Below are 27,132 nucleotides of genomic sequence, written 5' to 3'. Positions count from 1 at the left end.
ATATATATATATAAATATATATATATATATATATATATATATATATATATATATAAACATAGAAACATAGATATTGAGGGCAGATAAGAGCCATAGGCCCAGCAAGTCTGTCCGATATTACCTAACAGTATAAACTTATCTAGTTTGTAGGATAGCCTTGTGCTTGTCCCAGATATTTTTAAAGTCCCCCACAGTGTTTGTCATTACTACCTCTTGAGGAGGTTTATTCCATAAACACTCTTTCTGTAAAGAAGTGCTTCCTCAAATTACTCCTGAATCTACTACCCTTCAGCTTGAGATCATGACCCCTTGTTCTTGAATTTTTCTTTTTATGTAAAATACCCACAGCCTCAGTTTTACTAAGTCCTTTAACGTACTTGAATGTTGCTATCATATCACCTCTTTCCCTTCTCTCCTCTAAGCTATACATATTTAGGTCATTGAGCCTATATATACATAAGGGGGATTGGGTGGGTTTTAGAGTAGGGTTGGTTGTGTGGGTGGTGGGTTTTAATGTTGGGGGGTATTGTATTTTTTTTTTTTACAAGTAAAAGAGCTGATTACTTTGGGGCAATGCCCCTCAAAAGGCCCTTTTAAGGGCTATTTGTAATTTAGTGTAGGGTAGGGCTTTTTTTATTTTGGGGGGGCTTTTTTATTTTGTTAGTGGGATTAGATTAGGTGTAATTAGTTTACAAATCTTGTAATTTGTTTATTATTTTTTGTAATTTAGCGTTTATTTTTTTGGTACTTTAGCTAATTTTATTTAATTTATGTAATTAATTGTATTTAATTTAGGGAATTAATTTAATTATAGTGTAGTGTTAGGTGTTAGTGTAACTTAGGTTAGGTTTTATTTTACAGGTCAATTTGTATTTATTTTAGCTAGGTAGTTATTAAATAGTTAATAACTATTTAATAACTATTCTACCTAGTTAAAATAAATACAAACGTGCCTGTAAAATAAAAATAAACCCTAAGATAGATAAAATGTAACTATTAGTTATATTGTAGCTATCTTAGGGTTTATTTTATAGGTAAGTATTTAGTTTTTTTAGTTAATGATAGGAATTTTATTTAGATTTCTTTTAATTATATTTAAGTTAGGGGGGGTTAGGGTTAGGGTTAGACTTAGTGTCGGCGACGTTGGGGGCGGCAGATTGGGGTTAATAAATGTAGGGAGGTGTCAGCGATGTTAGGGCCGGCAGATTAGGGGTTAATAATATTTAACTAATGTTTGCGAGGCAGGAGTGCGGCGGTTTAGGGGTAATATATTTATTATAGTGGCGGCGATGTCCGGTACGGCAGATTAGGGGTTAAAAAAGTTTTTTTAGTTTTTGCGATGCGGGAGGGCCTCGGTTTAGGGGTTAATAGGTAGTTTATGGGTGTTAGTGTACTTTTTAGCACTTTAGTTAAGAGTTTTATGCTATGGCGTTGTAGTGTAAAACTCTTAACTACTGACTTTAAAATGCGGTACCAGTCTTGACAGGAGAGGGTCTACCGCTCACTTATTGGCAGACTCGTAATACCGGCGCTATGCAAGTCCCATTGAAAAAAGAGGATACACAATTTACATAAGTGGATTTGCGGTATTTCCAAGTCTGGCCAAAAAAGTAAGTGGTACACCTGTACCTGCAAGACTCGTAATACCAGCGGGCGTTAAAAAAGCAGCGTTAGGACCGGCTAACGCTGCTTTTTAAGCCTAATGCAAAACTCGTAATCTAGCCGTAAGTGTCCCAAAGCAGAAATTGATATTTATATATATCTATGTATCTATATAAGATTTAATTGACATTTTAAGGTGTTCTGACTGCTAATAAATTCTTTAAAAATGCAATTATATTTTTATATATTTTTATCTATATTCATTACAAAGTATACCATCTAGGTATACATCAGGGGATTAGGCAGTAATAAATCCAGCTTTTTTGAGTGTGAGGTACTCAGATCTGGTTTGAGAGTACAGTTCACTTTTGTGTTTTGTGTGTGCTATTGGGAATGACAAATTGATGTGACACACTTGTTTTAGTATTAGCAAGTTTGGTTGAAAGCTTCAAGCTAGGGTGTATGGCTGCAGAAAGGTTTGCTAGGTGCCCAGTATGTAAACGGACAGTACAGTATCTCAGCAAGCTGTCCAGTAAAATCTATACAAAATCTATAATCTATACAAAAATATTGAACACTTAAAGGGACAGTCTACTTGAAATTTTGTATTGTTTAAAAAGATAGATAATTCCTTTATTACCCATTCCCCAAAAACCAACAATAGTAAATTAAAGGGGCAGTAAACCTAGAAAATAATGTTATATAATTCTGCACATAGTCCAGAATTATATAACATTATATTAGTGCTAGCTTTATGTAACATAATATTGCCGCTGGAATTTTTATTAAAAAAGAGGATTTTTCAGAACCGCCCCTCTGTGCTCTACTGAGCGGGTCTGGTTTTCCCTCTGAGCACATCTGGGCAGCTGTCTAGTCACAGCCCGGCCCGACCGCGCCATTACACTCAATGTAGCTCGCTACTGCTCTGTCTGACAGCGGGAGCGAGCTACATTTAATAAAAATTCCAGCAGCAATATTATGTTATATAAAGCTAGCACTAATATAATATTATATAATTCTGCACTATGTGCAGAATTATATAACATTATCTTCTAGGTTTACTGCCCCTTTAATACACATTTTACCTCTGTTATTGCCTTGTATCTAAGCCTCTGCAGACTGCACCCTAATCTCAGTTCTTTTGACAGACTTACATTTTCTCCAATCAGTGCTGACTCATAAATAATTCCATAGGAGTGAGCACAATGTTATCTAAATGGCACACATGATAACTGTGAAAAACTGTCAAAATGCACTGAGATAAGAGGCGGCCTTCAACGGCTTAGAAATCAGCATGAAATTTTAAGACACTTTTAAATTCACTTCTAGTTTCAATGTGCTTTGGTATACCTTGTTGAAAAAGAGGAATATGCACATATCCTACACTAGTGGTAGCTAGTTGCTGATTGGTGCCTGTACACATTTGTCTCTTGTAATTGGCTAACTATATGTGCTCGGCTAACTACCAGTAGTGCAATGTTGTTCCTTCAGCAAAGGATAACAAGATAATGAAGCAAATGTGATAATATAAATACATTGGAAAGTTGTTTAAAATTGTATGTTCTATCCAAATCATAAAACACATTTTTGGGGTTTTCTGTCCCTTTAAATATCTATTTTTCTCTTGAGTGGAAGATACAGTTTAAAGGCCTCCTTTACCTCTCTGCATGACAAATTGACCCAGAAACAACTACTATATACATACAGTACATATACTGTGACACTGCTTATTGGAACTTGTACTATTTAATCCTGAGCCCACCATGGCTAGTTTGTCATGATTTCCATTCATCTCGCACCTATCTATCACATATAGAGGATGGGTGTGATTTCCAGTATCCGCAGAGGGAGTGATCACTGAGACACTTCATTCCTGAGACTGACAACTGGATAAGAGGATTCTAACTCAGAGAAGCTTCAATGGACTATCCCAGTTTGGCTTTTGGACTATCAGTTACTGTATGGGTTACCCTATTGTATTCTGCACAAGCAGTGGTGAGTACCTGATGTCTAAACTGAGGCTACAAGACTAAGATGCACAGAAAAAAGAAGCAAAGTATCATAGCTATTAGCGAAGCTATGTATGTAGTTGTCAGGATATTGTTACATTGGCATAAAAGTTGTGCACTGGCACTATACCATAAGGGAAAAGGAGTACAGTCTGTATGATGGAGTGCAGTCTGTATCAAAGTGAATGGGGTGTAGCTGAGAGAGTTCTGTGTGAGTAAATTGATGCATTATGAATTAATTGTGATACTATATTGCTATATGCACAAATATATATATATATATATATATATATATATATATATATATATATATATATATATGTATACATCAATTTATCAACACCAGGGCATAAAATTGACATTATATATATTTAGATTTTTCAAAACTTGCATCTCTCCTTCATAGATTGTTTTATAGCGCCACTCTACCCCCCCCCCCTTTTATCTTCAATAAATTGATACATTAGACAAATGGAGTTTTATAGGAGAGATCTGGCTGTAAGGTTACTGTAACAACTAAACATGCAGCTAGTAGTATTGTGGCAGTGAAATGGTGCATCACACAATATGGTGGCAGAGGAAAAGTATGTTAAAAGTGAAAGGATGCACCTGGAAATATTATGGCAGTGAAATATTCAGCTGGCATTGCTAAGGCAGTGAAAGGGTACAACTGCAAATATAATGCCAGTGAGAGTACTTAGCAATGCTGAGGCAGGGAAAGGGTGCACCAGGCAATTCTGTGGTACTGAAAGGGTGTAGTTTGCAGTATAGTATAAAAACTGACACACAGTTGCTAATCATAAACTATGTGTTGTTAGAATGTCTGAGACCTACCAGGCAACATTGCAAACATTTTCTGTGCTGTACAATGGATAGATAGTAATACTAAGTAATATCAGTTAACTGTCAAAATAAAAAGATTTCTTCATGTTGGAGTGAAACCTCAGGCATTTCTTTACACATATTATTAGACATCACTCATATACTTGACTAAGTAATACCTCTGTCCTATATATAGATTGCTAGCTCTATGAAGCAGGGTTACCCTAATATAGTATTCATTAGTTTTGTTTAGGCTGTTTTTGTATCTGTATATTTTTCTGTTTTTACCAGTGTAAATAGTGCTGATATTACAAGCTGCAAGTTATGGATTGCGCTCGAGCGAAAGCACAAATCTTGCTAGAAGAATTAGTGAGGCCTAAGACCTAAAGTGTAAAGTTTAAAAAACAAATTCACAAAACACATGTAAAATATATTAATATAAAGTATTACACTCAAATATAAACAGTTTTAATAAAAAATATTACATCTATATTTATTTATATATATATATATATATATATATATATATATATATATATATATATATATATATATATATAAAGTAAGCAGACAAAGTTCTTTCAAGCTTTATTATGGTGGCAATTGGGGGACAATCTCCCCTAAAGAAAGGGAAATTGTCCCTGAAATGTCACCATAATAAAGCTGCAAAGAACTTTGTCTTCCATCCAGAGAGTGCGGTCTGTATACTTTTTATTTTATTGCTTTGCCAGCACCCTGGTCGCTGAGTATTGTGCAGATCCCATCAAAATATATATACTATATATATATATATATATATATATATATATATATATAAAATAAAAGAACATTTTCTTCTAAGTTAAAAACATACGGCTAGATTACGAGTTGTGTGTTAGGCTGAAAAAGCAGCGTTAACAGGTCCTAACGCTGCTTTGTCACTGCCGCTGCTATTACGAGTCTTGAAGGTTTAGGGACACCGCACACTTCTTTGGCCTTACCGCAAAACGACTTACGTAAACTTCATAAAGTCTTTTTTCTATGGGACTTCCATAGCGCCGGTATTACGAGTCTGTCCTGGGAGGCCAAAAAGTGAGGGGTACACCATACCCTGTCAAGAGTCCATTACGTATTTAAAAGTCAGTAGTTAAGAGTTTTATGGTACAACGCCGTAACATAAAACTCATAACTAAAGTGCTAAAAAGTACACTAACACCCATAAACTACCTATTAACCTAAACCTAAGTCTAACCCTAACCCTAACACTCCCTAACTTAAATATAATTTAAATAAATCTAAATAAAATTACTATCATTAACTAAATTATTCCTATTTAAAAATAAATACTTACCTATAAAATAAACCCTAAGCTATCTACAATATAACTAATAGTTACATTGTAGCTAGCTTAGGATTTATTTTTATTTTACAGGCAAGTTTGTATTTATTTTAACTAGGTAGAATAGTTACTAAATAGTTATTAACTATTTAGTAACTACCCAGCTAAAATAAATACAAATTTACCTGTAAAATAAAACCTAACCTAAGTTACAATAACACCCAACACTACAATACAATTAAATAAATTTACTAAATTAAATACAATTACCTAAATTAAATTAAATTAAATTAGCTAAAGTACAAAAACAAACAAACACTAAATTACAGAAAATATTAAACAAATTAAAGATATTTAAACTAATTACACCTAATCTAATAGCCCTATCAAAATAAAAAAGCCCCCCAAAATAAAAAAAAACCCTAGCCTAAACTAAACTACCAATAGCCCTTGAAAGGGCCTTTTGCGGGGCATTGCCCCAAAGTAATCAGCTCTTTTACCTGTAAAAAAAAAAATACAAACAACCCCCCCAACAGTAAAACCCACCACCCACACAACCAACCCCCCAAATATAATACTATCTAAAAAAAAACTAAGCTCCCCATTGCCCTGAAAATGGGCAGTTAGCTCTTTTGCAGGCCCAAACCCTAACCTAAAAATAAAACCCACCCAATACACCCTTAAAAAAACCTAACACTAACCCCCTGAAGATCGACTTACAGTTCTGAAGACCGGACATCCATCCTCAAGGAAGCGGCAGAAGTCTTCATCCATCCGGGCCGAAGTCCTCAACGAAGCCGGGAGAAGTCTTCATCCAAGCCAGGCGAAGTGGTCTTCCAGACGGGCAGAAGTCTTCATCCAGACGGCATCTTCTATCTTCATCCATCCGACGCGGAGCGGGTCCATCTTCAAGACATCCGACACAGAGCATCCTCTTCATCGAGAGACTACCCGATGAATGAAGTTTCCTTTAAGTGACGTCATCCAAGATGGCGTCCCTTAGATTCCAATTGGCTGATAGAATTCTATCAGCCAATCGGAATTAAGGTAGAAAAAATCCTATTGGCTGATGCAATCAGCCAATAGGATTGAGCTCGCATTCTATTGGCTGTTCCAATCAGCCAATAGAATGCAAGCTCAATCCTATTGGCTGATTGGATCAGCCAATAGGATTAAACTTCAATCCTATTGCCTGATTGCATCAGCCAATAGGATTTTTTCTACCTTAATTCCGATTGGCTAATAGAATTCTATCAGCCAATCGGAATCAAAGCAATGCCATCTTGGATGACGTCACTTAAAGGAACCTTCATTCTTCGGGTAGTCGTCAGATGAAGAGGATGCTCCGCGTCGGATGTCTTGAAGATGGACCCGCTCTGCGTCAGATGGCTGAAAATAGAAGATGCCGTCTGGATGAAGACTTCTGCCCGTCTGGAGGACCACTTCGCCCGGCTTGGATGAAGACTTCTCCCAGCTTCGTTGAGGACTTCGGACCGGTTGGATGAAGACTTCTGCCACTTCCTTGAGCATGGATGTCCGGTCTTCAGAACTGTAAGTCGATCTTCAGGGGGTTAGTGTTAGGTTTTTTTATGGGGGGAATTGGGTGGGTTTTATTTTTAGGTTAGGGTTTGGGCCTGCAAAAGAGCTAACTGTCCTTTTAAGGGCAATGCCCATCCAAATGCCCCTTTCAGGGCAATGGGAAGCTTAGGTTTTTTTAGATAGTATTTTATTTGGGGGGTTTGTTGTGTGGGTGGTGGGTTGTTTGTATTTTTTTTACAGGTAAAAGAGCTGACTACTTTGGGGCAATGCCCCGCAAAAGGCCCTTTTAAGGGCTATTGGTAGTTTAGTTTAGGCTAGAGGTTTTTTTTATTTTGGGGGGGCTTTTTTTATTTTGATAGGGCTATTAGATTAGGTGTAATTAGTTTAAATATCTGTAATTTGTGTATTATTTTCTGTAATTTAGTGTGTTTTTTTTGTACTTTAGATAATTTAATTTAGGTAATTGTATTTAATTTAGTAAATTTATTTAATTATAGTGTAGTGTTAAGTGTTATTGTAACTTAGGTTAGGTTTTATTTTACAGGTACTTTTGTATTTATTTTAGCTAGGTAGTTATTAAATAGTTAATAACTATTTAATAACTATTGTATCTAGTTAAAATATATACAAACTTGCCTGTAAATTAAAAATAAACCCTAAGCTAGCTACAATGTAACTATTAGTTATATTGTAGCTAGCTTAGGGTTTATTTTATAGGTAAGTATTTAGTTTTAAATAAGAATAATGTAGTTAATTATAGTAATTTTATTTAGATTTATTTTAATTATATTTAAGTTAGTGGGTGTTAGGGTTAGGGTTAGACTTAGGTTTAGGGGTTAATACATTTAGTATAGTGGCGGCGACGTTGGGGGCGGCAGATTAGGGGTTAATATGTGTAGGTAGGTGGCAGCGACATTAGGGGTGGCAGATTAGGGGCTAATAAATATAATGTAGGTGTCGGCGATGTTGGGGGTTGCAGATTAGGGGTTCATAAGTATAATGTAGGTGGCGGCGGTGTCCGGAGCGGCAGATTAGGGGTTAATAAATATAATGTAGGTGTCAGTATGTCAGGGGGACATATTAGGGGTTAATTAGTGTAAGATTAAGGGTGTTTAGACTCGGGGTTCATGTTAGGGTGTTAGGTGTAGACATAAATGTTATTTCCCCCATATGAATCAATGGGGCTATGTTAAGGAGCTTTACGCTGCTTTTTTGCAGGTGTTAGACTTTTTCTCAGCCGGCTCTCCCCGTTGATTCCTAAGGGGAAATCGTGCACAAGCACGTATGACCAGCTCACCGCTGACTTAAGCAGCGCTGGTATAGGAGTGTGGTAATGAGCCAAATTTTTCTCAACGCTCACTTCTTGTCTTTTAATGACGGGTTTGTAAAAACTCATAATACCAGCACTGTAGGTAAGTGAGCAGTGAGAGAAAACTGCTCATTAGCACCGCATAGCCTCTAACGCAAAACTCGTAATCTAGCCAATAGGAATTTAAAGTATTCTTTACGCAGCTTTGGCTCTAGCACAGTTTTGGTTTAGTGCGCAAGCAAAGCGATAAAATGAAAAGCATGCCCTATAGAATTCTATGGGGAGAGGGAGTTATAATATTGTGTCTGATCATATTTTCATATTTCTGACAAGAGTGAATTGTTAAAGTTAGTTAATGATACTGGTGCTGCGGAATCTATTTGCATTTGTACAACTAACTGATATACTGAAATAACTAATAGGGAAGTGCAGGGGCAAACATTTGTTTTGGATTACATTTTTATATTTGAAATATTCGTTCCGTGCACTATTCGTTTTTCATTTCCTTTAAAACAAAACAAAAATTCTAACTTTCTGAATCATGAAAGAAAAATGTGGGTTTTATGTCCCTTTAATGTTAAAAAGATGTGTCTGGCCAATAGTTATGCACCTCCACCGCCATTATAAAAAGTATTGGAGAGAGAAGGCACCCCTGTCAGGTACCATTTGTAATAGAGGTGAGTGTTGAGAGAGAATCATTAAGCTTTATTTTTGTTGTGGGAGTTTTGTATAATGCAAAGATCTTTCCTTTAAAAAGCTCCCCAAATCCAAACTTCTCTAGGGTGGAACTCAGGAAGGACCAAGTGAGTCTGTGAAAGGCCTTCTCTGCGTCCATAGCGGGAAGAATTGAAGGGGGTTTATTTTGCTGAGCAGATTCAATTAAACAAATCATTTTAATGTACCTTTTGACCAGGGGTGAATCCCACTTGATTTACATGAATTAAACAGGGGAGAGCTTTATTTATGTGTTTCGCTATGATCTTTGCAAAGATTTTCACATCCACATTAAGGGCTAGATTATAAGTGGCGCTCGTGTGTTATCTCCGCTAGAAGTAAGCTTTTTGCTCGTATTACAAGTGTAAATTAAAAAGTTTTCACACGAGTGCTAACCCGATGTGCACAAAAAGCCAAACTTGGAATATTGCAACAGCTTTATCATATTCCCACATAGACTTTAATGGAGCCAAAAAGTGAAGAAAAAAACTTAACATCCAACAATCGCATTTAACCAAGTGCTATAAACCAACATGAATTCTGAATATTTTGCAATACCAATGTTCTTCCCATAGCAGAATATGTTCTAAGTTGTGCTAACCCAACATGTGTTAAATTAAATTGCGCTCAATCGAACATGTTTAGTTTTAACTCGTAATTTGCGTGCTACTTCCAACGTGAGCAAAGAGCCGTGATAAACCCATTTCACTTGTACAATTAGCGTGCCTCTCGTAATCTAGCCTTAAGTAGGGATATAGGTCTATAGTTAGATGGGATATCTGCTGTTTTCCCTGGCTTGGGGATTACCATTATATGCTTTTGTAATTCCAGTTAACTTGTTCTATAGTAAGTTTCTTGAGGTAAGAATTAAGCCCTTCTCTAGAAGTATCCAGATCATCTAAAGGTTCTATATTGTATAATTTATTAAACCAATCCTAGTTTTTTAATTTGTACAGATATGTTTTAAGTTTCATGATTTTGAGTGCCCTAGATAGTAGTTTCCCAGCCCTATTTCCCTCATAAAAAAATTGTCTGTAAGGGCTTTCCTTGCAAAGTGCGAAGTGCAACTTTTTGTCCTTTATTTTTGTGGTCACATTTTTGTTTATAATGTAAAATGGCAACTTTGTCAATGAAGTCTTGATATCATTGTATTGATAATTTACAATTTTGTTCTATATATTTAATAAACTCTGTTGTCATGTAACACTAATGTGCCTCCCATATCATGAAAGGGTAACTATCTGTTATGATAACGTATCCAATTGTTCTGGGTCATTAAGCAGAGTGTCGTCTAATCTCCACATATTTGGGTGGGTGGGGGTGTTCGACCATTTAATCTGAATGGGAACTGATGAATTGTCAGACCATGTAGTAGGTAGGATTGAGTGTACAATATATGTCAGACCTGCTTGATTAGTGTGACAGAACTACAGCTATCCATATGGACCTTGTTTGGCACAGTGCCCTCTATTGGTTGAATAATCCCCAGGACAGTGCATAACACAGCGCCCTCTGTTGGTTGAACTTGGACATTTTATAACACAGCACCCTCTATTGGTTGCAAGGTCATCACCAAAATGTGTACAGGAGAAAAAGGACTTATTTGCAAATATTTTGCATAGGGTGACAATGCAAAGGATAACTATTACTTTTACTGTTTATACTTTATTATTATAGTGTTGCCTTAATGTTTTCTTGGATGTTTATGCTCTATGTGGAGTATGTCACCATAAATTTACTGGTGTGTTCTTAAAGGCTAGTCCTGGGTTAAATAAAGCATAGCCAGTAGTCCCTTTTGGAACGATTGGTCTTGCCTTGTGCTTTCAGGGATTCCAGTGGCAGAGGTCTTTCTGGCTACACTTTTGTGTAGGGGAGACCTGTTACAGGGACTGTGGACCTGTAACCAAAGAGCTAACACTAAGTGACCAAGTGTCTTTTAAAGACAGTGCTGTCAAATGAATCATTACTGCCCTGGAAAAGAAGCAAGACAGAGGGATCGATACCTTCCTGGGAGTTCACGGAGACAAACCCAGCTGGGGAAGATATAGTCTATTGGCTTGACCCCCATTCTCAACAAGATTGCTCTAGTGGCAGACCTACAGTTCAGTGGCTGTTCCGGGGTTTGCACGTAGCAGGACAGGTCTGGATCCCAAGTTGGGGACCAGTCACCCCTGTTACTGTTACAATTAGTAAGTACAGTGGGTATTGAAAAGAATCACCCCCCTTGAAAATAATCACATTTTGTTGCTTTGCAGCCTGAAATAAAGACAGAAACAGTTTTTATTTATCCAGTTGTAATTACTCAGTGCAACTTATAACATTCAAGTGAAAGATATAACACCAACATGTCAGGCAAAAATAAACACAATTCAAAAACAGAATCACTGAGTTGGAAAAAGGATCACCCCCTTGTGTCAGTATTTTGTTGAACCACATTTTGCTTTAATTACAGCCTTTAGTCTGTTGGGATATGTCTCTACTAACTTTGCACATCTAGATTGTGCAATATTTGCCCACTCTTCTTTGCAGAACTGCTCTATTTCCGTTACATTTGATAGTGACCGTTTGTGGACTGCAGTCTTCAAGTCATGCCACAGATATTCAATGGGGTTTAAGTCTGGGCTCTGACTAGGCCATGCAAGGACATTCACCTTTTTATGCTTCAACCACTGTGTGGTCATTTTTACTGTGTGCTTTGGGTCATTGCTATGTTGGAAGGTAAACCTTATTCCCATTGACAACTTCCTGGCAGAGGGCAGCAGATTTTCCTCAAGAATTTGACGGTATTTTGCCCCATCCATTATTCCTTCTATCCTGACATTATTCCTTCTATCCTGCCTGCTGCAGAGAAACACCCTCATAAAAGGATATTACCACCTCCATGCTTTACTGCAGGTATGGTGTTATTTGGATGGTGAGCTGTATTGGATTTCCTCCAGACATATCATTGGGTGTTGAGGCCAAATAATTATTTTTTTTCTTTCCATAACACCTTTTTCCATGTGGCCTCAGAAACTCCTAGGTGTGTTATGGCAAAGCTCAGTTGTAACTGCATTTGGCCTTTCCTGAGGAATGGCTTTTTTCTTGCAACCCTCCCATGCAAGCCACATTTGCGGAGAATTTGTGATATTGTTGTCACATGCACACAATGACCACTCTTTGTCATAAATTTCTGCAACTGCTGTGGGCCTCTTGGTAGCCTTTCTGACCAGTTTGCCTGACATGTTGGTGTTATATCTTTCACTTGAATGTTATAAGTTGCACTGAGTTATTACAACTGGATAAACAAAAATGTGTCTTTATTTCAGGCTGCAAAGCAACAAAACATGATTATTTTCAAGGGTGTGATTATTTTCAATACCCACTGTATGTAATCCAGTCTACTATATGTGTGAGTGGGACTCGAGAAAGATATTTAATCCCTTTTTGTTGGAAAATGTAATCTCCAAATATCATGTAGGTTGTATTCCTTCAATGTTTTCCAAAAGTATTTACTTGTGCTTTTGGCTACTTTACCATTGGGGTTAGAACTATCAAATATTGGCTGTAATGGGATCCTCCCTTCTTTATCTTTTTCTATATGGAGAAGACGGAATGGGACATTTTTGCCTATCAAGATGCTAACACCCTGTTTTTTTCTGGAAGTAAAGGAATTATGGAAATATTGGAGAAATGGGAACGTTTAAAATGTGTCTCTTGAAGAAACACTTCTGTTTGTTTTCTATGTAGATCCACTAATTCCATGGATCATTTGCATGGGAATTGAAACCCTTGACATTTTGAGATATACTTAATTTTCGTTCACTGAAATCCATTTTTGTACATAAAATGGGAGATACACAGTACACATTCAGGATTGTAAAACATTTGTATATCCAAAAGAAAACAACAAACTTAAAAGCATAAAAAAGGAATGGCAAAAACTAGATGAACAAACCATAAGGTTACCAAAAACCATATTAAAGAAATACATCTTGACGCTAATTCTGAGTCTTGGAACATTTTTCTTGAGAAATTCTGACCGCAGTCAGACAAAACATGTAGCCACCATTCAATCCATCGAAGCTCACATGATCACCCTTGTAACTGCCCAAGTGACAATCTGGGAAACTACTGCTGTTGAAAGAATCCCCACGGAGGAAGGGGGATGCCGAAAGGGAGCAGGTTACAGAGGAACTAAACTAATAGGATGAGTAATGATCCTAGGCCAAGGGTAACACTAGGTTACACAATGAGATGCTCATATATTTATTTTAAACTGTGAGTGCATTATTTTACTTACGTGAGAAAGCGCATTTTTAATATTAAACTTCCTTGAATCAAAGTTGCACTTTGGTTTTTATCAGTTTGCCTTCTGAAGTTGGCAGAACAATAGGAGTGGATCTGCCTTACCCCAATCACCACTTTGATTGAGGATCACAGTCACTGAATTTTGACTGGAAAAAAGAGACTGGAGACCATTTTGGAAGTTTCTCCATCGATACCCTCTTTGCCAATTCTGGAGACTATTATATGATGACAGATCATTTTTATTTCATCTGACTTTTTAGTCTAAGTTGAAAAAGAGGGTGTTTATAAGCTTTTGTAGCTTTATTAATATACATTTTTCACATATACTGTTCATAAAATTGGTTCATAGTTTAAAGCCTACTAAATATACTCAAGTAAGGGTTTCTATTATTAGAGATATACAGTATATAAATTTACATTTAACCATTGAAATTTGAGTGCTTTTTTGTTTTTTATATATTGTAGTAAGCATCTTAGACACAAATCCACACAACAAAAGTGTCTTGATATCATGAATGTTGCATCTTAAACTGATTGTTTATTTGTACCCCTACTCATATTTCTACTTCTTAGGTGGATGCTGATGATGTCATCACAATTGAAGAACAGATATCCCTTCTATCTCAAGCTGAACATCACTGCCAAGAACATATTTCAGCTCAGACTACAGCAGAGAAACACAGTGCATCAGATGGTGAATAAAGTCACACTAATCTGTGCTTTTTTTCAGTGGCATGTCTCAATACATTGAAACAAGGGATGTTTCCTCTTCCTCAAAGAACAAGAACATACAAAATTTTACAACTTTCAGTCAAATAAAGACAATTTTTATGTTTGTAATTAAACCTTTAAAAGAGTGTGCATCATCTTTTTTTTGCTATTGATAAAAATATTTACCTTGAACATCTTGTTCAGTTACCAGAACAGTGTTTCAATGTCAGCTGTTCTAAGCATTATCCCAACTCAGGAAAACTTTAAAAGGAGTCTATAGTTTACTATTCCTTTACTTACTCTCATTTACTACCTGTTTTTGAGTTACCCAGATTTTACAGGTTTGATACCTGTAAGTAATATTTGTTATTGGGTCTATAAAACGATACATTGATGATATTTGAATAAGATAGAAATTACATTTGGCAGCATATATTACATTAATTTGAGGCTGTGAGAAAACTTCTGTTAACATTTCAAATCAATAATTCGGGGGGAAAAAATATAAATCAAACATATAGCATAATTAAGAGTTTAATTATTCAGCACTAATTATAACAGATTTATTAATTAAAAAGAAATTTAAAAAGGCTAAGAAAAAGCAAACACAAATAATAATCATAAAATGTAAGATAAATTCACTAATGGGATTATATGTAGACTTTAGGAAATGTAGCAGACATGAAAAAAATAAAACCTGCTTACAGAGTTGATTTAAGATAATAAAGAGTATCCCTCCATGCTTTACTAGCCCACTATAACAATTATTCCAAATATAGAATGCTATCATATTTTTCAAAAAACGAGTCATCTATCTGTACCTTTTTTTACCCAGGTCTGGATTGTCCTTCACAGTGGGACGGTATAATATGCTGGCCTACTGGCTCACCCAACCAGTTGGTATCTGTTCCTTGTCCAGAATATATCTACGATTTCAATCACAAAGGTAACATATTTCATATTAAGCCTAAAGAAATGCACTTACCGATTGACTGTATTTTATACACTGCGAATTACATACAGAGATTTTTACTTATTAAATGCACTGGATCTCAGAGTTACTAACAGGGGTTTACCAGGATGAAACACATACAGTCTGAAAGCTGCAACCATCTTCCATCTCCTTTTTTTTGTGACTCAGCTGTATAACAAAGGAAGATGAAAAAGGGAGAGCCTGCTTTGTGAATTTTGACTAGTGATTGCGTAACTTAGATTTCCAAACTCTTGCTGATGTAAAAAATAGACATTTATAGTGTGCAAATAATCCTGATTGAGGGAAAACTAATATCAGTGGTAGGAAATGCTCCGAGTGTTACTTGTATGAGGGTCAGTCTGCAGCAAAGGTAACTGTGGCATTGGATCTCTATGTACTTTGGTTGGATGTTAGGATATTGGGTAGCTAGGAGTGTAGTTCTGAATATGGGCCAACTAGGGGCTGCTCTGTGGTGACAAACTTGAAGGAGCATCTTATAATCTACTAAGAAGGAATCATCTTAAATTGTATATGTGTTAGATCACCCATTATGGTGGTAAACTCATATTGAGGTGTCTAAGGGCTAGAAATTATAGGTGATCAGCAAGAAGGGCCATTCTTTTAATATGTGAGGGAAGGCATCACAAACATTGTTGCAAACTCTGCTGCCATATAGTTCTCAATAAATGTGGATACCCCATGAGCATATCTCAGTATGCCCTTGTGCATAGGAGCTACATTTCAACAAAACCAAGATAAAGAGGTACATTTGAAAATAGAAAGTCAAATTTGACTTCCATATCCTTTTAAAATAACTTCCACAAAGTTTATGGGACCATCGTAACCATTTCAACATGTTACAGAACATTGTAATATCTATTTGTTGTTTACATTCTGTCTAACTGACTAACATGATACTTATTGTCAATCACTCTTCAGGACTAGCCCATAGAAGATGTGGGTCCTCTGGACTATGGGTTCAAGTGTCAGTGGTTAACAGAACCTGGGCCAATTACAGCGAATGCATCTCACTGGACAACCAAGGACACAGATTTCAGGAGAAGGTACCAGGCAGGTCACATGGTAACATAGTTGTCAAGGAGGTGGCATCTTGTTATCAGACTCAGACTTGATTTGGCTGAACACAAATATGGAATTTAATTGCAGGGACCATCAGACTCGGCTCCAGAATGAATGAAATGGGGGGGAGCATTTTTTTCACTAGGGTGCACGCATTTTTTACAAAGCATGTATGAGAGTCAAAATAAGAGCAGAGTGAGGGGACATCCCTTACAAGAGAAATAAAATAATGCTACACTGACAGTGCAATTACCACTCAGAGTGACATCGGCGTTTCTACTCAAATACACTCGCAACAGAAGCATCTGACAGAAGCACTTTTAATCCATACTGCACTGAGACTATAGTGAATATATCAAGCAAATGCATATAGAGAGTAAACTACTGGTTAATGTAATCAGCTGGTAATGTTAGTAAACAACATAAAATATGCGTGACGTGAAGGTATATTAGCATCAGCAAACCACATGCTTTGCCTGTACAAGGTCGTGAGTGACCCGCTATGCCAGTCACAGGCTATGAGCGAATTCCGCCCACCTGCCCGGTGGCTATATAAGGCGGGCACAGAGCAGGGTCAAAGCTCGGTTGACACTGTATAATATGGTAACTAGAAAAGCTTGGGACTTACTGTGATACAGCAACCGGTGTGCACCTCTGAGGGCCGCCATGTTTATGTAAAGTGGAAACATTCCCTTAGTGTGCTGCTGCTGTCGGATGAGAAGGGCTCCTTCCCTACTGCTTGTTTTTATGGCCCAGTGCAGGCATTGGACTGTAACTTGAGCACGACACGCATATAGGCTGGACAAGAGGTTGGCATTGTATAAGGAACCACCCACTGTGTGTGACTGGTATAGATAGACATGCTATGCTGGGAACACCTACTGCGTGTGACTGGTATAGATAGACACGCTATGCTGGGAACACCTACTGCGTGTGACTGCTATATACACACTATAATGGGAACACCAACACCATGATTGATATGTACACAATTTGCTGAATGGTTGCTGGTATCATTTGTGAACTGTTCCCATTGAGTTACTGGTTTACAAAGATTTTTGAGAACGTTTACAGTTCAGGGCTGGTGTCATAGCTACCCTTGCTGAAGGCACATTGCGTGTAAGAGATTTATTCTATACACTCTCCTTGTAAGAGTCTGGTTTGCACACATTGTGCAGGAAACAGTTTCTGTGTGTTGCTTGTAAAAGGTCAGCATCATTCGACTGAGAAAATGATACACACACAATATGCTGTGTGAATACCTACTTGGTGTGACTGGTATCATAACTAGGGTTACCAGCACCTTTCCAGAATTATGACACACTTATTTATACAATAACAAAATTATTTTTTTGAGGGGGCACAGTATTCCATTTGGGTGGGCATTGCCCGTCAATGCCCCCCCCCTTGGAGCCGATCCTGGGGACCATACCGATATGCAGATATTCTAAATGCATAAAGCACATGGAATTAGTTGTAGGGACTATACCAATTGGCAGATATCATTAATACATAAAGCACATGGAATTTAGTTGCAGGGACTATACCAACAGGCAGATATCATAAATGCATAAAGCACAAACGTATGTTGTTAACCCTGAGTGGATGTGTTTAATGGAGGAAAGAATTGGAATAATGGCTGCTAGGCAAAATTAAATGAGGAAACCAGCTAAACAATTTTATTTATAATATGAACAGATTTAAATAATTTAATTCAAAGGACAGACATCTTTAGAAAAGTATAACCCAGGGTCAGACCTGATTATAAGGAGATCCCTGTAATATATGACTAAAATCTGATCTCTCTCCAGCCCTTGCAAATAACTGCTGTATAGTCCTAGTATAGTGCAAGATATTCACCCATATCCTCTACAATGGCTCTTTACATTTTAGGAAAATATTATAAGATCATTCACAATTCTTACAGCGTGCAGTCCAAAGTAAATACAGCACTTAAAGGGTCAGTGAGTATGTGAGGAAGAGTAATATATGGTCTTCTATAAAATGTAGTGCAGAGACTATATGAAGGTATGACATTGCCACACATATTCTTCAGTGTAGATTTTTTTTTAATGTAAATACATAGGCCTCTAGTTATCAACGTGTCTACTTACCTGCATTCGCCGGCCCCAATACGTTTGCCTAAGCTCGCCTAACATCGCCGCCGCTGACCTGAATACGTTCGCCAAAGTTATCAAAAAATCTGTCAAAAAGCCGCGCACCAAGCACATCGGCTTCTTCGCAGCTTTCTTGCTAGCCTGTCACTAAGCACCCACACTATACTGTACTGTCGTATCCCCTAAACCGCCACTCCCGGACCCCGCCGCAACTATAATAAAGATATTAACCCCTAAACCGCTGCTCCCGGACCCCACTGCAACTATAATAAATATATTAACCCCTAAACCGCCGCTCCCGGACCCCGCCGCAACTATAATAAAGATATTAACCCCTAAACCGCCGCTCACGGACCCCACCGCAACTATAATAAAGATATTAACCCCTAAACCGCCTCTCCCAGACCCCGCCGCCACCTACATTATACTTATTAACCCCTAATCTTCCGCCCCCTACACCGCCGCCACCTACATAAAGTTATTAACCCCTATCCTGCCGATCCCGGACACCGCCGCAAATAAATTAATTGTTTAACCCCTAAACCGCCGCACCCGGAGTCCACCGCCACCTACATTACATTTATTAACCCCTATCCTGCCCCCCCTACACCTACAATACATTGATTAACCCCTAATCTACCCCCCCTACACCGCCGCCACTATATTAAATAAATTAACCCCTAAACCTAAGTCTAACCCTAACCCTAACACCCCCCTAACATAAATATTATTTAAATTAATCTAAATAAATATTCCTATAATTAAATAAATTAATCCTATTTAAAACTAAATACTTACCTATAAAATAAACCATAAGATAGCTACAATATAACTTATAGTTACATTGTAGCTATCTTAGGGTTTATTTTTATTTTACAGGCAACTTTGTATTTATTTTAACTAGGTAGAATAGTTACCAAATAGTTATTAACTATTTAATAGCTACCTAGCTAAAATAACTACAAAATTACCTGTAAAATAAATCCTGACCTAAGTTACAATTACACCTAACACTACACTATCATTAAATAAATTAAATTAATTAATTACAATTACCTAACATTAAATAAAATTAACTAAAATTAACTAAAGTACAAAAAAACAACAACACTAAATTACAGAAAATAAAAAATAATTACAAGAAGTTTAAACTAATTCCACCTAATCTAAGCCCCTTAATAAAATAAAAAGCCCCCAAAATAATAAAATTCCCTACCCTAAACTAAATTACAAATAGCCCTTAAAAGGGCCTTTTGCGGGGCATTGCCCCAAAGTAATCAGCTCTTTTACCAGCCCTTAAAAGGGCTTTTTGCGGGGCATTGCCCCAAAGTAATCAGCTCTTTTACCTGTAAAAAAAGAAATACAATACCCCCCCAACATTAAAACCCACCACCCACACACCCCTACTCTAAAACCCACCCAATCCCCCCTTAAAAAACCTAACACTACCCCCTTGAAGATCACCCTACCTTGAGCCGTCTTCACCCAGCCGGGCACAAGTGGTCCTCTGATCCGTCCAGAAGTCTTCATCGAATCCAGGCAGAAGAGGTCCTCCAAGCGGCAGAAGTCTTCATTCAAGCGGTATCTTCTATCTTCAATCAACCAGAGCGGAGCCATCTTGAATCCAGCCGACGCGGAGCCATCCTCTTCTTCCGATGTCCTAACACTGAATGAAGGTTCCTTTAAATGACGTCATCCAAGATGGCGTACCTTGAATTCCGATTGGCTGATTGGATTCTATCAGCCAATATGAATTAAGGTAGGAAAAATCAGATTTGCTGATGCAATCAGCCAATCGGATTGAAGTTCAATCCGATTGGCTGATCCAATCAGCCATCGGATTTTTCCTACCTTAATTCCGATTGACTGATAGAATCCTATCAGCCAATCGAAATTCAAGGGACGCCATCTTGGATGACATCATTTAAAGGAACCTTCATTCAGTGTTAGGACATCGGAAGAAGAGGATGGCTCCTCGACGGCTGGTTTCAAGATGGCTCCGCTCCGGTTGATTGAAGATAGAAGACACCGCTTGGATGAAGACTTCTGCCGCTTGGAGGACCTCTTCTGCCCGGATTCGATGAAGACTTCTGGATGGATCGGAGGACCGCTTGTGCCTGGCTGGGTGAAGACAGCTCAAGGTAGGGTGATCTTCAAGGGGGTAGTGTTAGGATTTTTTAAGGGGGGATTGTGTGGGTTTTAGAGTAGGGGTGTGTGGGTGGTGGGTTTTAATGTTGGGGGGTATTGTATTTCTTTTTTTTACAGGTAAAAGAGCTGATTACTTTGGGGCAATGCCCTGCAAAAAGCCCTTTTAAGGGCTGGTAAAAGAGCTGATTACTTTGGGGCAATGCCCCGCAAAAGGCCCTTTTAAGGACTATTTGTAATTTAGTTTAGGGTAGGGAATTTTATTATTTTGGGGGCTTTTTTATTTTATTAAGGGGCTTAGATTAGGTGTAATTAGTTTAAACTTCTTGTAATTATTTTTTACTTTCTGTAATTTAGTGTTTGTTTGTTTTTTTGTACTTTAGTTAATTTTATTTAATGTTAGGTAATTGTAGTTAATTAATTTAATTTATTTAATTTAGTGTAGTGTTAGGTGTAATTGTAACTTAGGTTAGGATTTATTTTAATTTAATAGCTATTGTACCTAGTTAAAATAAATACAAAGTTGCCTGTAAAATAAATATAAATCCTAAAATAGCTTAAATGTAATTATTATTAAGCTAATTATATTATAGCTATCTTAGGGTTTATTTTATAGGTAAGTGTTTAGTTTTAAATAGGAATAATTTATTTAATTATAGGAATATTTATGTAGATTAATTTAAATAATATTGAAGTTAGGGGGGTGTTAGGGTTAGACTTAGGTTTAGGGGTTAATTCATTTAATATAGTGGCGGCAGTGTAGGGAGGCAGGATAGGGGTTAATAAATGTAATGTAGGTGGCGGTGGGTTCCCGGGTGCAGCGGTTTAGGGGTTAAACAATTAATTTATTTGCGGCGGCGTCTGGGATCAGCAGGATAGGGGTTAATAACTTTATGTAGGTGGCGGCGGAATATTAGGGGTTAATAGGTATAATGTAGGTGGCGGCGGGGTCCGGGAGCGGAGGTTTAGGGGTTAATAAGTTTATTAGAGTTGCGGCAGTGTAGGGGGGGGCAGATTAGGGGTTAATAAATGTAATGTAGGTGGAGGCGGGGTCCGGGAGTGGCGGTTTAGGGGTTAATAAGTTTAATGTAGGTGGCGGCGGTGTAGGGGGGCCAGATTAGGGGTGTTTAGACTCGGGGTACATGTTAGGGTGTTAGGTGCAGACACTTCCCATAGGAATCAATGGGATATCGGGCAGCAGCAAACATGAGCTCTCGCTGCTGTCAGACTCCCATTAATTCCTATGGGATCCCCCGCCTCCAGGGCGGCGGATTGAAAACCAGGTACGCTGGCCCGGAATAGTGGCGAGCGTACCTGCTAGTTCTTTGATAACTAGCAAAAGTAGTCAGATTGTGCCGAACTTGCGTTCGGAAAATCTGGAGTGACGTAACCATCGATCTGTGTTGGACTAAGTCCGGCGGATCGTATGGTTACGTCACTAGAATCTACTTTTGCCGGGCTGTAGGGCTTGATAACTTATCAGCCTCGCCACAAATACGCTGCGGAATTCAAGCGTATTTGCGGTTGACGGCTTGATAACTAGAGGCCATTGTATGCACTTCAATGCATACTGTATGTAATCTCATTGTATTGTTTCTCTTCTAGGAGGTGTATGAGCGGCTACGACTTATTTACACTGCAGGATACTCTGTTTCATTATGTTCACTGTTCCTAGCTCTCTGCATTCTCTGCTACTTCAAGTAAGATATTTATATGCCATGAACAAAATTAATATTGTAAAGCACAACCAAGATATGTGGGTTTCATAAATATTCTAAATCACAGATACAAACAGAGAGAGACATATACAGAAATACGTCGAAAAATCTAAGGATTCTTCTTGCCTGGAGCTCAGATTTTGGTAACGAGAACAGATTAGTTCAGTACTGATCAGGTGATTATATAATATGTCCCATATTGCAGAGCCCTGATCTATTCAATATTTACAAAACTAAATTTAAATTTGAATTATTATTTTCTTTTCATTCTCCTGAAATGACAATACAGTAGTTTATTGTTTTCCTGAGATTTATCATAAAATTCTCATATGTTTTAAATGTATTATTTTAGCACTTGACAGCACAGATTTACAGGATAAATCGATTTATGTTGAACAACTTGTGACAGTACATTTTTAATAGCTTCTCCATTTTTCTGGATGTTACATAATACAATAACTTTAGTGATACTGCAGTTAACCAACAGGAGAGAGAAAATGTTATTTTTATGGTAAACCCTCCTACCACAATCCAGATTGTTTAATCGGATAACCATTCAATATTATTCAATATTAGGCTCAGATTGATAGCAAAATAAGTCCATGAGGGAGCCTTTTGCTACTTGCCCAAGACAGACAAAATTGGAACCTGGAATATGGTTGGACATTTGGGGATTTGTTAATGTGTTTTGTTAATTTTAATTTGTTTTCATTTTTTGTGAAGTTTAGTGTTACAATGAGAGTCCTTAAGAGCCTTAGGAGTCCTTTATTTATTGTGGGTCCTTTAGATGTTGGGAGAATTATTAATATAAGAGCTCATTTAGAGGATCCTTTAGGTATTAGGGAGTGGGTCAGGTAGGATTTATTGTATGGATGTCTAAGTCACAGTCAATGTTAAAAAAAATAAAAGAAGCTAATTACACGTGCCTTGATAATACAGATATACTGAGAGGTATATGGACAAACAGACAGAAAGATAGGTTGATATAGTAATACACATACAAAAACAAACTACTATAACATTTCACAGCTATACAAGGAAATAATATTCATATAAAAAATAATGAAAAATAAATAGAGGGATCATTAATGAAACACAGGAAGAAATATAAATACACAAATAATAAGACAGACACACAGACAGATGTAGATAGCTTGATATATTCAGATACATGATACTACATACATACATACATAGATTAAATAAAGGTACAAAGACACATGCTGGCTGCCTCTTTATGATGATAGCCATATGTCTGGCTATCTGTTTTATACCCTCTCCTACAGGCGCCTGCACTGCACACGGAATTATATTCATGTTCATCTTTTTGTCTCGTTCATGTGTCGGGCAGGGAGCATCTTCCTGAAAGATGCTGTTTTGTATTCAAGGGAGAATAAATGGATAGAGGATGAAAGGAACAAGTTTGGATTAACTGAGGAATCTAAGATTCAGTGGGTAAGTCTATGCAACTTGAAAATATCTATAAATATGGTAGACATAAATATTACATGAATTTTCTAAAAAAAAATTTACCCATACATGGACCAACCGTCCATAGACAGTGATGTGACTGAAAGTCCATCCAATGTAGGGAAAAATAAGCGCTCCAAGCCCACAGATATATAAAAGTTCAATTTTATTCCAAACTTGTTAAAATCATACAAGATAGATTAAAAAGTGGTAAGCACAATAGTGCAAAAACAGGTTGTAGAACAGGTGCAAAAAACAGCAAACGTTTCGTGCTCCATGCACTTGGTCACTGCTAATTGATGCACCTGTTCAGAGCTCCATTTATACCAAAATTCTTAAAGTGATATCACAACATTTCATTAACCTGTACTTTGCCATTTTGTAAAGGAGCCTATGACAAGAAACATTTATTTATTTTTTCCTTTTCTTATACATAAAATGTTGTTATATAAATTTGCAGGTTGATTCATGTTGGTTAAGGTGTGACTATGTTTTGTGAAAACAATTTATTATACACTATTATTAAATCATTACTTTTGTAGAAAGAAGCATATACATTGCTCTATGAGTTATTATCTTCAGTGTTAAATATAATCAGAGCCAGGTTTCTATTGGGAATTTGTTTAAACCACTCTAATATAAAAATCCTTAATTTAAACAGTATGAAATCAAATATGCAATAGATGAGCCTATGACAAGAGCCCCCCCCCCAAAAAAAAAACCCCATCAAAATAAGTGTATGTATAGCAATCTATTTTCTCTCTCATAAAGGAAAAGTTAGGTTAGCAATAATAGTGAGAAAATGTCTCATATCAACATATTTTCTTATTTCTTAATTCTTTTTAGGGGAATGAGCCCATGACAAGAGACATACCTCTAAATTCAAAAATTTCCCAAAAACATTAAATGATTTATTAAATTTTCCTATTTCTTAATTCTTTTTAGGGGAATGAGCCTATAACAAAAGACATACCTCTAAATTAAAAAATAAATAAATCTTTTTTTTCTTTTTTTTTTTCTCTTCTCTTTTTTTTTTCTTTTCCCTTCTTTCCCTTCTTCTTTCCCTTTTTTAATCTGATTTATTAAAAAAATAGGATGTTTATTATTTAGTGAATAAGTCTAAATCTCTTCTCATGTTGAGGCCCTCAGGGTGTGTAGTCTGTAGATTGAACATCCACATCACTTCTCTTTTGTCAAGTGTTGTCTCTCTATCACCACCTCTTCTCCATTGTGGGATAAAATCTATCCCCTGTAGGATAAGAGCAGATGTGTCTGCGTTGTGTAGAACCTTAAAATGCCTTGATACAGGTGTGTCTGAGTTCTCATCCTCTATGGAGCGCAAGTGCTCCAAAAACCTCTCTTTTAGCGGTCTCTTTGTTTTTCCTGTGTATTGTTTATGGCAAATTTTACATGTGAGAAGATAAACCACATGAGTGGTAGAACAGTTGATATGATGATGTATCTTATAAGCCTTATTGGTAATAGTGGAATTAAATTCCTCTCCTTCCTTAACAAAGTCACAGGTTGTACATATTGGGCGTCTGCACTTATAAAAACCCTTTCTCTGTTTTAACCAGCAGGATGTTTTTTTGGTTCTTACATCTGATGGAGAAATGAAATTTGCTATCGTCTTACCTCTTCTAGATACAAAATCACAACCTTCTTTGAGAATCTCCTTAAGGATAGGATCTGAGTACAGAATTGGTATGGAATCTTTAATAATATTGCACACCTTAGCGTATTCCATACTGTAAGTTGTAATAAATTTGATCTTGATATTTTCTGATGTTCTTTTCTGTTTATTTCTATATTTTAGCAAGTCTTGTCTGGGAATTAAATCTACACTAGATTTTGCCTCTATCCCTGAACCTTTGTGTTGCCTCTTCTGACTTTGCCTGATATTCATCCTCATTTGTGCAATTTCTTTTAATTCTGGTATATTCCCCCTTAGGGATACCCTTCACAACATGTCTTGTTTTGTTTTTTTGGGCTCTTGTCATAGGCTCATCTATTGCATATTTGATTTCATACTGTTTAAATTAAGGATTTTTATATTAGAGTGGTTTAAACAAATTCCCAATAGAAACCTGGCTCTGATTATATTTAACACTGAAGATAATAACTCATAGAGCAATGTATATGCTTCTTTCTACAAAAGTAATGATTTAATAATAGTGTATAATAGATTGTTTTCACAAAACATAGTCACACCTTAACCAACATGAATCAACCTGCAAATTTATATAACAACATTTTATGTATAAGAAAAGGAAAAAATAAATAAATGTTTCTTGTCATAGGCTCCTTTACAAAATGGCAACGTACAGGTTAATGAAATTTTGTGATATCACTTTAAGAATTTTGGTATAAATGGAGCTCTGAACAGGTGCATCAATTAGCAGTGACCAAGTGCATGGAGCACGAAACGTTTGCTGTTTTTTGCACCTGTTCTACAACCTGTTTTCGCACTATTGTGCTTACCACTTTTTAATCTATCTTGTATGATTTTAACAAGTTTGGAATAAAATTGAACTTTTATATATCTGTGGGCTTGGAGCGCTTATTTTTCCCTACATTGAATGGACTGTTGCTATTTTGTGCGTGTGCAGACGCACTGGGAATATTTGCTTGCCGCCTAGGATATTATCTACATTTTTTTCACATATACCCTTACTCTATTAGTGCCTATCATAATCTCAGGATTTGTTTTTACATACCCCAGGGGCGCTCCGTTGAGCAGGTTTTATTTGTATCTTGGATGTGACTGAAAGACAGAGAGGAGAAAAGTACATAGTATATAGTGTAAGGGAGCGTGTGGAATCTATAACAGAGAGTGATGAGCAAGTCATGAGTGGTTATCAAATTCTTAATCATGTTCCTCTTCCTCTTCCATTGAGAAATAGATTAAAAATACTGGTGGGGGGGGGGTGAGGCCATATTTGGTGGTCACTGTGTCTTCTATCCCACAGGCTGGCTGCAAAGCGGCGGTAACTATCTTCCTCTATTTCTTGGCAACCAATCACTACTGGATACTTGTTGAAGGCCTTTATTTACACAGTTTAATTTTCATGGTTTTCCTGTCCTCTGGAAGCTACCTATGGCTGCTGACCATCTTTGGTTGGGGTAAGAACTGGAGAAAGATCTTGGGGGTGGTGGTATTGATGGTATGTTTGAGTATGTGTTCATGTGTCCATATAAATGTGTTTTTCTGCATGCTGCCTAACCCCTAAAGTCATTTAAACCTATGATGTGAAGTTACCCTGATCACAAACCATAACACCAATGAACTACAAACATGATCCTAGCGAAACACAC

General features: G+C 37.0%; 1 protein-coding gene across 2 annotated transcripts in view; it reads left to right on the top strand.

Annotated features, from left to right (window-relative positions):
- Positions 1 to 3,483: 3,483 nt before the first annotated feature.
- LOC128646840 (parathyroid hormone/parathyroid hormone-related peptide receptor-like) overlaps positions 3,484 to 27,132 on the top strand; it is a 49,273-nt gene continuing 25,624 nt past the window's right edge. Inside the window, exons 1-7 of one of the 2 annotated variants that reach the window (XM_053699645.1) lie at positions 3,484 to 3,597; positions 14,177 to 14,297; positions 15,150 to 15,260; positions 16,227 to 16,351; positions 22,235 to 22,329; positions 23,736 to 23,802; positions 26,787 to 26,940. In XM_053699645.1, coding sequence (XP_053555620.1) covers positions 3,523 to 3,597; positions 14,177 to 14,297; positions 15,150 to 15,260; positions 16,227 to 16,351; positions 22,235 to 22,329; positions 23,736 to 23,802; positions 26,787 to 26,940 — 748 coding nt within the window. In that variant the 5' untranslated portion in view covers positions 3,484 to 3,522. Of the gene's footprint in view, positions 3,598 to 14,176; positions 14,298 to 15,149; positions 15,261 to 16,226; positions 16,352 to 22,234; positions 22,330 to 23,633; positions 23,803 to 26,786; positions 26,941 to 27,132 lie in introns of both variants that reach the window. The other variant, XM_053699641.1, reaches the window with a different exon arrangement.

The sequence above is a fragment of the Bombina bombina genome, chromosome 1 (genome assembly GCF_027579735.1).
Source record: "Bombina bombina isolate aBomBom1 chromosome 1, aBomBom1.pri, whole genome shotgun sequence".
In the NCBI taxonomy this organism is placed as follows: domain Eukaryota; kingdom Metazoa; phylum Chordata; class Amphibia; order Anura; family Bombinatoridae; genus Bombina; species Bombina bombina.
The sequence above is the reverse complement of the archived record's forward strand: the minus strand, read 5'-3'. Positions and strand labels throughout refer to the sequence as shown.